Raw genomic sequence first — 12931 nt, 5'->3', positions numbered from 1 at the left:
GCCCCACGCTCAAGGAGTGCGCCCCATAAGGAAAGCCACCCAATGCGAAAGAAAGTGCAGCCTGCCTAAGAATGGCACCACCCACATGGAGAGCTGACACAACAAGATGATGCAAGGAAAAGAAACACACATTCCTGTGCCGCTGACAACAGTAGAAGCAGACAAAGAAGAAGACACAGCAAACAGACACAGAGAACAGACAACTGGGGTGGGGGGTGGGGGAGGGGAGAGAAATAAGTAAATAAATCTTTTTTAAAAATTATATATCCAATAAAAATAATTTTCAAAAATAAAGATAACGTTGACTTTTAAAGACATTCAGAGTTAAATAAATTCATCACCAGAAGACTTATATTACAAGACATTAAAAGGAAGTTCTTTAAGAAGGATAAATTATTAAGTTTGAAAATATGGATCCACACAAAAAAAGTGTCACAAAAGGTAAATATGTAGATAAACACATAATCCCTTCTATTATTAACAATTCTGTAAGCAATAATTGACTCCATAAACAAAAATAGTAACAATATTTTGAGAATCTTATAGCTTATATATATATATATACACACATATATATCTATGTCAAATGTATGGCAAAATTAGCCCAAATGCCATGAGTGGATATCTGGAAGTATATTATTGTATTATTTTTATAAATAGGAAGTGATCTAAAATCAAATGAATGTAGTCTTATATTAGTTAAACATGTGTGCAATGTATTCTAAGGCAAAAACCAATGTCAGAAAACAAAAAATTAAAATTAACTAGGAAATGAAGAAGATAAAATATGCTTAATTAATCCAAATGACAGTCAAAAATATTAAAAATAAATAAAGCATAGAGAGGTAAAAATTAAAGATAGCAATATGATATAATTAAACCTGAACCTATCAATGATTGTAATTAATAAAATTATATAAACAACTAAAAATAGAGATACTCCGAAAAAATTCATAAACAACACTCAATGCTATGTAGCCTTCAAAACTGTATTTTCAATTCAAACAAATATTTGAAAAGAAATAAATTTATAAAATGCAAATATTAATTGAAAGGAAATTAGAATAAATTATTAAATTAGTAATAGATAAAGTAAGTTTCAGAGAAAAATATTAACAGGTATAATGAAAGACATTTCAAAATGATAGTTGAGTCATAAATAAATCCCAAGTCTCCATGCATGAATTAATAGAACTACAAAAAAATGACGTGAAACTGATAAAACTGCCAGAAGAAATACTCATGTGAGCAATTAGAATTGGAAATGTTTTTATACCTACCCTCTCTTCATTGACACCTGAGAACAATATTCTGTAATGATGTCCATTATTTAAATTTTGTACCAAATTCTTTATGGCTCACTGTTTGACCTATTTATCAGTCTTATGTGCATTTGAAAAATGGAAAATAGGCAGTTTTGGGGTATAGAGTTCTACAAATGTCAGTAATGTATGCTTGAAAAGCTGGATTGTGCAAGTCTTCTATCTTTATTTTTATCTGATATTTTGTCAGTTGTTGGAGCTTGTATTGGCAAAAGTTCTCCAGAGAAATAGAAGTGACATATGATGTAAATATTTTGACATTTATTGCAGAAATTGGATCAACTGGATAAGACTTGTTTCATTGTTGAAGAAAATCTCCTTAGTTGATTGTAGATGTTATCATCCAAAGATAAGATCAACTTGTTAATGATTTAAATCCAGGAAATATCCACCAGTAATAATCAGGGTGGTGCTTGTTTGCCAAAGAACTGAACACCATAATCTAGCCAACTTGACACATGAACTTAAGCATAACAGAGTGTTTTGGTTTGCTAAGGATGCTGATGAAAACACCACAAATAGGTTTACTTTTATAAAGGGAATTTATTTGGGATAAAATCTTACAGTTCTAAGGCTGTGAAAATGTCTAAATCAAGACATCATCAGTGATGCTGTCTCACAAAAGGACAAAATCCTGGATTTCTTCCATGTGCAATGGCAAGATGGTGGCCAATCACCAGAGTCCTCTCTCTCAAATGGCAGGGTCAAAATGACAGCTCTCTTATTCTGTGTGGTTCTGCTTTCTCTGCTTTTGTAAAACTTCAAAAAGGGGCAGAGACCTAACCTGGGTGTGTGTTACTGATGTAGTCCAATCAAAGGCCTAAAGTGATCTAAAAAAAACTGATAAATTAAAGTTCCCTTAACTAAATATAATCAAAAGTCCCCACCAATAGTGCACCTATAGGCACAGGAATGGCTTAGACAAAGAATATAACTTTCTGGGTCCACATATGACAAACTAGGACACCGAGCTATGCCTTAAAAAATGTTTAATTATGGTATCACTTCCCCATATCTCATTTTAGTTCTTTTAATTTTGCTTTACACATTGTGAGTTTATATTTTTATGCCCATAAAATTGCTATGGAATTTATTTGAATGAACATTTCAAAATGAGCCTTATAAAGAGTCAGAGTAAAGATGACTATTTCCATTAGAGAATAGGTTTTCAAATTGATTCATACACAATGGGTTTTGTTTTGTTTTATTTTTTAAAGATTTATTTTATTTATTTCTCTCCCCTTTCCCCCCAACCCCGGTTAACTATTCTCTGTGTCCATTTGCTGCATGTTCTTTGTCCACTTCTGTTGTTGTCAGCTGCATGGAAATCTGTGTCCCTTTTTTGTTATGTCATCTTGCTGCGTCAGCTCTCCGTGTGTGTGGCACCTTTCCTGAGCGGGCTGAAATTTCTTTCACATTGGGCATCTCTCCGTATGGGACACACTTCCTGAGCATGGGACTCCCCCACGTGGGGACACCCCTGCATGGCATGGCACTCCTTGCCCATATCAGCACTGCACATGGGTCAGCTTCACACAGGTCAAGGAGACCCGGGGTTTGAACCACGGACATCCCACGTGGTAGATGGAAGCCCCATCCACTGGGCCAAGTCCACTTCCCCACATGGGATTTTGATCGATGTGTGAAGAATAAAATTTAAGAATCTGTTTAAATACATTTTGTGCTGTCCTTTTACTAAATAACATTATTCACACATTGCTTACTATACAATGCTTTTCTTTTTTTTTTTGTCTTTACTTATCTTTTTAATGTTACATTAAAAAAATGAGGCCCCTATATAGTCCCCAACCCCTCACCCCACTCCTCCCCCCATAACAACAACCTCCTCCATCATCATGAGACATTCATTGCACATGGTGAATACATCACTGAGTACTGCTGCACCTACTGATCAATGGTCCACACCATAGCCCACACTCTCCCACAGTCCACCCAGTGGGCCATGAGAAGACATACAGTGTCTGGTAACTGTCCCTGCAGCACCACCCATGACAACTCCAACCCTGAAAATGCCCCCACATCACATCTCTTCCTCCCACTCCCTACCACCAGCACCCACCATGGCCACTTTCTCCACACCAGTGCCACATTTTCTTCGATTGCTAATCACAATAGTTCATGAATAGAATATCAGTAAGTCCACTCTAATCCATACTATATTCCTCCATCCTGTGGACCTTGGAATGGTTGTGTCCACTCCACATCTATATCAAGAGGGGGCTTAGACTCCACATGGATGCTGGATGCAATTCTCCTGCTTTCAGTTGTAGGCACTCTTGGCTCCATGGTGTGGTGGTTGACCTTCTTCACCTCCATGTTAGCTGAATGGGGTAAGTCCAATAAACCAGAGTATAGGAGTTGCACTCTGTTGAGGCTCAGGGCCTGGTTATTGCATGGTCAGTCCAGAGATTCAGGTCCCCTGGGTATACACTAAACCCCAGCACCAACTACAGATCCGGTAAAAGTAACAGGAGAGGCTTGTGAACAAAGATCACATCTGAGTCCCCCTCCATCACACAGAAACACAAACTCCAAAGTAGGGCCAACTGACATGGCACTGAACTCCATCTGCCATGACCATAGAACCTGTGGGTCTCTGTAGCCCTCAAAAGAACCCGTACCTGGGGTTGTATCTACTTTATCTGTCTCTGGGATTCTGCTGAGGTGTGCATAAGGGCAACCCCTCTGATAACCTCTTGGCACTTTTTGGAGACTCATAGCCATATAAAATCATTTGTCCTTTCCATTTCCCCCTTTTGTTCAGGTCAAAAAGCATTTTTAACTCCTGGTATTATTGTAGACTGAGATATTCTGCTGGTCCGAGTTGACCCTTTTATTCAAGGTCATTTTCTAGTTACATCATCAGCTGGTACTTGGTAGTAATCCCTGGGTGCCTGGGAGGCTCATCCCTGGGAGTCATGTCCCATGCTAGGGGGAAGACAACACATACGCATGCTGAGTTTGGCTTCAAGACTGGCCACATTTGAGCAACATAGAGGCTCTCAGGAGGTAACTCTTAGGCACCCTGCAGCTCTAGGCCTTGTTCTTATTTCAGGTGCACAGGCTTACAAGCATAGTCATTAGTATCAATGGCTCATTGTTGGACCTTCCTCCTTTTTTGGTCTTTGCCATTGCACTTGGGGGATTGTTGCTCTTCCTTTAGGGACTGTGATAGAGCTCCTCTGGCTAGGAACTCAGCACTCCCTCAGTTGTTGTTTTTAATTGTATTCACTATGAAAATAAACAAACATTTTTATGTACTCTGGATATATGCCCTGGAGAACTCCCTGCCAACCATGTGTCCCCTGCCAATAACATCCCACACCAGTATTCCCCCGCTGCCATTGTTGAACCTCTCTGTGATCCAAAACTTCTTCAAAAATGAAGCCCAATATATTTCCAGGTTCCATTAATAGTAAAATGGGATATAGTGATGAGTTTAAAGGTTAGATATAGAATATATATTAATTTAGAAAAATTAAGTTAAAAATAAATTGGGGTATCAAAAAATTTAAAATGCAAAAGCTTTGTTTTTGATGTTTTGCCTTCCATCACTGCAATAAGTGTTGCCCTGTATGCAAATTGGCAAGGCAACTTCTTCCATCTTTTCCTCAGTGTTTACATCCTTTCTTTTCCTTTTTTTTTCCTAATTATTAAGCTTATCTTCACAAAAGTTTTAGATTACAGTATTTCATATATACAATATATAGTACTCCCACATATCCAACATAAAACCCTTTCCCCTTCCACAGCAATAATCTTTTTACATATTCATACTATATTTACTGAAACTGATGTACAGATATTGAGACAATAGCTTTCAAACAAGGTAATATTTGGGTTTACCTTGTGGTTTATATTTTAGACTATACAATTTTCTAAATTTTTAGTTATCTTATGTTTTACATTATGATTTACATTTTAGCTTATCAGCCCCTATATATTTTTGGTGTAATTTAACATGTCTTATATCCACCCTTACATAATCTTGTGGAACACTTCTATTGCCCACACAGTTACATTGTTTCCATCTATTCAATACCTCTTTCCCCCTCCCCTTAGGGCCCACAGTGACAGTCAATCTTCACTGCTTGAAGGGCCATGTTCAGAGATACTTGCAACAGTGTTGAGGGCTTGATATGCTCAACTGCCCTAATGCATTGGGGGCCTCTAATGTGTAAAGGCATGGTCATATACGAGGGAACATAGCATTATTTTACTGAAAATCCTATGAATAAAAGGAACATTTTCAGGAAGAGTAATAGTTTGTAAAGTAATAAATCTGATCATTGTGACAATAGCAATAAGAAAAACAGATATGAGAGCACTAATTGTAGTGACAAACATTTACTCAATTTACCTATCTAGAAATAGAGTATAATATTTCACTGAATTTTTCTGAAAGACTGCATGTGTTTGGGAAATTATCCAATATGGCAACACAATTTGTCTTCCACTGGAGAGTATTATAGCTAATTCAAAGGTTATTAATGGCTTATGGGCTATAATATATGAGACACTAATAATGTCTACTTAAATATATGATTTCATTGTTTTACCTTCAAACTACACTGAAGGTTGCATTAGAAACAATATATGTGGAAATAGAATAAAACATATTTGTCTCCTTAGAATAGAGATTTTAATTCTTGCAAATTTCTAATCTTAACCTTAAAATTTCTCATCATAGAGTGATTTTCATTTTATAAATATTTGTATTGAGTAAAAATAATTATTATTTAAAATTTTTACTGCCACATTAAAAAATAGGTAAATTATCATTGATCTATTTCACAAACCACAGTTTTCTCAGACTCATTTTCTTTTCACCTTTCAGTCAATTCAGGTCACAGAATTTGGTAATAAAAAGAAATTTAATTTTGAATCATATTTTAAGTCATGTCATCAAAATGGGAATGGCTTCAAACAATTATCCTATCTTTTGCCTGAATAAAGCTTTCTACTCATAACTCCATTTATAGCCCCCTTTATCTGCTTGTTTCTAAGACTATAGATTATTGGATTCAAGAAAGGAGGGACTATAGAATAGAACACAGAAGTGACCATGTCCCAAATTGTGTGTGAGTTGGAGGTGGGCTTCATATACACAGCAGCAATTGAGCTGAGAAAGACAGTTACCACAATAATGTGAGGGACACAGGTGGAAAAGGCCTTTCCTTGCTCTCCCCTAGTTGGAAACTTGAGCACAGTAGAAAATATATGAATATAAGATTTGATGATGAAGGCAAAGCAGCCACTACCCAAAAACACCACAGAGATAAAAATTAAAATTTCATTGCTGAAGGTGTCAGAGCAGGAGAGCTTCAAAAGAGAGGATATATCACAGAAGAACTGATGGACAACACTGGACTGACAGAAAGACAGCCGGAATGTGTTGCCAGTGTGGAATGCAGAGTAAATCGTACCACTGAGTACAGAGGCCAGAGTCATCTGGATACAGACACGAGGGTTCATGATCACAGTGTAACGGAGGGGCTGGCAGATGGCCACATAGCGGTCATAGGCCATGACGGTGAGGAACAGCAGCTCTACTGTGGCAAATAAAGTAATAAAGAAGATCTGAGCTATACATCCAGCCATGGAGATCACCCTATTATCCTGAAGGAAGATGACACATGCCTTGGGAATTGTAACAGAAATGTAGCACATATCCAAGACAGAGAGATTTCTAAGAAAGAAATACATTGGAGTGTGAAGACTCTGTTCTAGCGTGATTACTGTGACAATGAAAAAGTTTCCCAAAAGTGTTGCCAAGTACATCAGTAGAAATAGCATGGCATGTAAGACTCTGAGCTCCCACACATCCGAAAATCTTGTAAGCAGGAATTCTGTCACTGCAGTAGAGTTGGGCATCTTAGGAAAATTGGCTTTCATCATGGAAAGACAGACAAATATTCCCTTAAAAAAAAAACATGGAGAGTAAATTTGCCTAAATACATTCATCATCTCACATTGGTCCAATTTCAGTCTCTCTAGTTTGTTTTTGGTTAATAAGATATAACAGAATGTTTCCTCATGCTCTTTAGAATCCCCGCTTGTGAATCTTATTTCAATGGTAGGGATAGCAGTAAAATGTAATCTTTAAGAGCTTTTGCCTATGTTTGCATATATATTTCTATCACTTACTAGTTATAAAATGAATCTATTAGAAGTTAAAGGATTGCCTGGAGTATTAAAATATTTCATATAGGTAATTTCTATGCATCCCGGTATCGTTAGGATTATTCCTGGAATGTTAATATTTATGACATGATGAGAAAATAGAATCTGAACATAGATAGGAGGGTGCTATTTATTCAGAGTCTCTTAGAATTTTATAATCAATTATAATCCATTCCCCTGACCACTAGGTAGAAAATTATTTTAATCTTCACTTTAACAACTATGACTTTTGATACTGATTTCATTTGAAAAAACCTTTGAAGTGTCTCTCTCTGATGACCACATATTCACAGGCTATACACAGAATCTTCCTTAAAATACATACATATATAGATATATAGATATATATACACTTTTATTTTTACATTTTATTCTTCAACACATCTTTGTCAATTCTTAATTGTTTCTTTGATGCTTTTTGGCTTCATTATCTTTGTTCATTATTCTAGATAAAATAATCAACAAAGTGAATTATATTATCACCTTTCAATTATTTATTATTTCTTTTATAGTTTACATCATTCACATGTTATATATTATTCTCCTCATTGTAACTCTGAAAATTAGAAACTAAAATATGCAAAAAAATAGTAGGTAACTGAAAGGTCAAGGACATTATTAAGTCATGTAAATGTAAGTGGAAGAGTGAATTTTCAATGTCAGATTTGTCTGCTCAGATAGTGCTTTGCCACAAGGATCATTTTCTCCAGCATAACTTCTCTTCCTACTGAGATTCAATATTTCTCAACATGCCAATCCAAAATCCTCATTCAGGCTCAGAATTCACTAATATGGTAATATCCAAGCCTTATGAATACTTCAGGATCTATGAGACCCATTTTTTGGATCCACTATTAAATCACAATGATCTAGAGCTGAAATATAGCACCACTGTTTACCTACATATAGATTATTAGGTGGTCTCTGAGAATTGTTCAAAACTACCTTTCTAGAATGCTTCATATTTTAATATTCTTGAACTTACTCAACATTATGTGATAACATCAACTCAGAATTATTTATCACTATTTGGGTTTCAACCAATCTATAAGAGTAAAATATCTGTATTGCCCCAGTCTCTACTTAATGTCAGCATACACTGTCTTTAACCATTAAAATTATTCTTAGAATTTTGCCCTAATACATTTAGTATTTCAATATTTTAAAAATATTATATAGTTTCACTCATCTGTCCCACTTACCTGTTTTCTTGGGGTGGGTGGAAACATCTATTTCTAAGGCCTCTTCACCACTGCAGTCTTCATTCTCTCTCCTCTTTCACAGTTAAATGTTTCCCAATCAAGGCTACCATAAGTGTCTCATGATTCTCCATGTACTCCTTGAATTTAAATAGATGGTTTGATTTCTCAGTTTAAAAATTTTAAAAAGTGCCTTGCATCTCTTGATGTGTAGATATTACCTATGGTGAAATATTATTTAGCAATAAATAATTATTTATTAACAATATAAGTTTAAATAAATTAAGTGTATTGATTCTTCAGTTTTATATCAAACACTATTATGTTTCCCATAAAATATGGACATGTTTCAGACTTGAAAGATATTGCTTGATGTGTGAGTCACTAATGGATGTTTTTCCTTCATAATGTTCCCTTCCACATTTGGCCTTAGCTACACCCTTACTTAATTCTAATGTGAAAATACTTTCTTCTGAAGGTGTTAAACTGTTTCTTTTTTACTTGAAATCATGGAATGTACATTTTCAGACTTGCTTACATTTTTACTTTTTAATTCTCAATATTCATATACTTTATATATTCCTTTTGGTGTTTCCTTTTTCTCATGACAAATATAACTACTTATAATATAGAGAACACCTCCTGGCTGTAGGAAGGCAGGGCCTGTATCACTTTCACACTGACTTCATGATCTCCTGGAAAAAAAAGCTTTTTCTCTTTATGATCTCCTTTATTTCAAGATCCCTCAAAATGCTTCAATAATGCTTCAATATTTCACAACTGGAACACAGACTGAATATCTTTTATAATTTCGCAATCACCAATCAAGTGTAGGTTTCCAGCTTGAATTACTTGTGTGAAAGCATAGTAGATTTAAATATCTGCAAACTTTAGAAGAAGGTGTGTTTTATATTCTGAGTCTGCCTTTTATTTTTTGCCGTGTAGCTGTGGAGAGCTTCACAAATATCTTTGACTCTTAGTTTCTTTTTCTATAAAATTTGTAAAAAGACCTAATGCATGTTTTTAATATTAAAAGAAAAATTCAAGTAGATTCTTATAATGGTAACTATGCTGAAAAATATAAATCAAAGGGTACTAAACAGTAAAAGATGATTAAGAATGTGATTTCTTCAGCACTTACATTTTCTCTATCTTAAATTCTTATTATTATTTTTAAAGGAAACAATGATGTAACAAAATGCTAATATACTGCTTTTGCTGTTATGATTTTCTGTTAAAAGAAGTTTTTCTTAATACAAACTGCTCTGAAGAGATAGCAATTGTAAAACTGACACTACTCTTAAACGGTAAACAGGTTGCAAGAGGGTAACCAGCAAAATAAAATACTTCTGAGACAAGTAGATCATTGCACAGGTTTTCCCATCCATTAAATTGTAAAGGCAAATGATTTTTTGTGTTTTGTGCAAAAAGCTGAAGAAATAGAAAGTATGTTTTTGTCATTAATATGTTCATTTGCTTATTTACTGATTGAGACATCTATGTAATTTTTAATTTATTTATAATTAAATCTATACTGTGAGATATTTTAGAGAGAATTATATGTGGACATTGATCTAAAAGCTGTGGAAATTGGTTATGAACCCTTACCTGTCTTTCATATGTTAAGAGAAAGTCCTAGAATTATAATTGAAGTATAAGGGATCATGTACACACTTTATTTTTATGATGGAGATTCTTTTATTCACTATGTATATGTATGATTACAGAAGCGTGCTTGGTAAAGAGAAAATGTTAAGCCAATAATTATTAAAATTATTAATTTGTCAATAATATTATATATAATCATTTTTATATTACTTTAGGTAATGAACATCCTATCTGAATGAGATATGTTTAAGGATAAATTTAAATTTAAATTAGCACTCAGCATATTAAAACTCTGATCAGTGTGCAGAGCTGTTTCAGCCCCTGCTCATCAAGTACTGCAATCAGTTCACACTTTGCTTCCATGAATAACTCAATTCTGATAAAAATGCTTAAACTGAAGTTTATTACTACATTACACAAAAAAGAGGTGGTTTGTCACACTATTTGAGTAACTCCCATATTTATATATTTTAATAATCGTTCCCTAGAAAATTTCCTTAAAAAAATCAGATGAGCAATGCAGGAAAGAAATGGAGTGATTCCTGGAGGGAAGGAAAAGAGGAAAGAAAAAAGAGCTAATAACAGCACACCATCAGAAGTTAATATTGTTTTTTCTTACACTGATAGACAAGTCAGGAATTCTGGAAAGGATCCAGTGATGTTTCACCTGCAGGCAAGGAATAGTGGGCATATTTAGTAGAGGTGACTAACATACTGAAAGGACCTTTCTTTCATAGCAAAAGCTTTTGTGTTATTTTATTTCCAAATGGTTGTCTCCAATGGCATCAGAGAAAACTCCGGGGAACACAAGCTTTGGCACCAAGAGCAGCCATGGCCCACGGGAAATTTCAATGAGATCATTGGTTATAGATTGTTAGGGAATAGGACACAAGTAAATTCTTTCATAAGCAGAACTTTTACATATTAAAATATATTATTGCATTTGAATTTATGAAAAGAATTGGTCAAGATTAAGGGGAATATCATGCAGCCAGAAAGAAAATCTCAGTTTCCCTAATATTCTGGGACTAAAAAGGTGAAATGGATCCTTGAGATCAAGAAACAGAGAAGGAGAAGACTCAAAGCCCTGCCTCAGCTCATTCCTGGTACATTAATTTTCCTGTTCATCCTCAGAGTTTTCTTCTCAGGAATGGGTTTTCACAAGTCAGATCAAAACCATGGTATGGTTTGGTGACAAAGCAGTTCTTCCTGATATTGTCCAAAGCATACATGAGCCTGGTCCCAAAGCCCAGCATAGTGGTGTGTGAGCTGGATGATGATCATCACACTGCTTATCTCTGATAACTCAGTTTCTCCACCTGAGAAACAATGGTGATCACCCACTTGGGCTGCTTGAGAGTAAGACTAAATGGAACATGTAAACCATTTTAACTAGGACCAGGCACAAACTGCATACATATTAGGAAGGACTATAAAAACTAGTTCAGTCTTCAAAATCATGGTACGAGTGGGTCATTCTGAATTTGTTAGGAAGGCTGAAAGCCTCAGCATTCTTATTAGAGGTGCTGTGAAACTTTCCGTCATTGATTTCTGATGTAATTCAACTGTAGTTAGACAACGCATGCTTTTTCATTTCAAATCATTCAACATACACTTGAATGCACATTCTACACCTTTGGGAGTTAGTCAACTGTCCTGTTCAAAACTTTTATCCCTTTCCTGATAGTCGTTTCATGATTAATATACTCACTGAATTGTGTTTACATATCCAGGTCTAATTTTGGATATTTTACATTCTCCTTTGAGATATATCATGTTAGGTACTATATATCTGGAAGCTATGATAAACAGTGAGTATAAATTTAGCATTCTTTTGCCTCTCATGATGTAACATTCCCTTAATATTTAGGCATACATCCTTGCCTTCAGGTGTACACTGTTTGATAAGCATACAGTCATATAACCACATCAACTTCTGTTTTGTATTTATACTATATATATATATATATCTGTATGTATGTGTATATATTTGTATCTGTATTCTTTCAATTAAATAAGCAATATATACAGTTTGCATACACTTCAAATAATCTTATCAGAAGTCTTATATATATATATATATATATATATTTTAAGAGTTATTTATTTCCACCCCCCTCATCTGCTTTCTATGTCCATTCACTGAGTGTTCTTCTGTGTCTGCTTGTGTTCTTCTTAGGTGGCTCTGGGAACCAATCCTGGGACCTTCTGGAGTGGGAGAGAGGCAATCATTCTCTTGCACCTCCTCAGCTCCCTGGTTTTTGCTATGTCTCTTATTGTCTCTCTTCTGTGTCTTTTTTGTTGCATCATCTTGCTGTGTCAGCTCTCTGCATTGGCTGGCACTCCTGCGTGGGGCAGCATTCCTGCATAAGGTGGCACTCCTGCATGGGGTGGCATCCTGCAGGGGCTAGCATCCTGCTTGGGCCAGCTTGCTTTTACCAGGAGACCCTAAGTATCAAACCCTGGACCTTCTATATGGTAGACAGGAGCTGAATTGCTTGAGCCACAACTGCTTTCCAAGAAGTCTTACATACATTTTAAGCTTCATATGGGTAATGATTATGATTATGGTGAAGATGGCATTAATACCCTAAATGT

At 35.3% G+C, this 12931-nt stretch overlaps 1 protein-coding gene across 1 annotated transcript; it reads right to left on the bottom strand.

The window, feature by feature from the left end:
• Positions 1 to 6278: 6278 nt before the first annotated feature.
• Positions 6279 to 7217, bottom strand: LOC131275187 (olfactory receptor 14C36-like). Its single transcript, XM_058285049.1, has one exon. It carries the CDS (start codon positions 7215 to 7217, stop codon positions 6279 to 6281), a length of 939 nt encoding a protein of 312 aa, XP_058141032.1.
• Positions 7218 to 12931: the final 5714 nt, after the last annotated feature.

The sequence above is a fragment of the Dasypus novemcinctus genome, chromosome 22, assembly GCF_030445035.2.
Source record: "Dasypus novemcinctus isolate mDasNov1 chromosome 22, mDasNov1.1.hap2, whole genome shotgun sequence".
Classification (NCBI taxonomy): domain Eukaryota; kingdom Metazoa; phylum Chordata; class Mammalia; order Cingulata; family Dasypodidae; genus Dasypus; species Dasypus novemcinctus.
The sequence above is the reverse complement of the archived record's forward strand: the minus strand, read 5'-3'. Positions and strand labels throughout refer to the sequence as shown.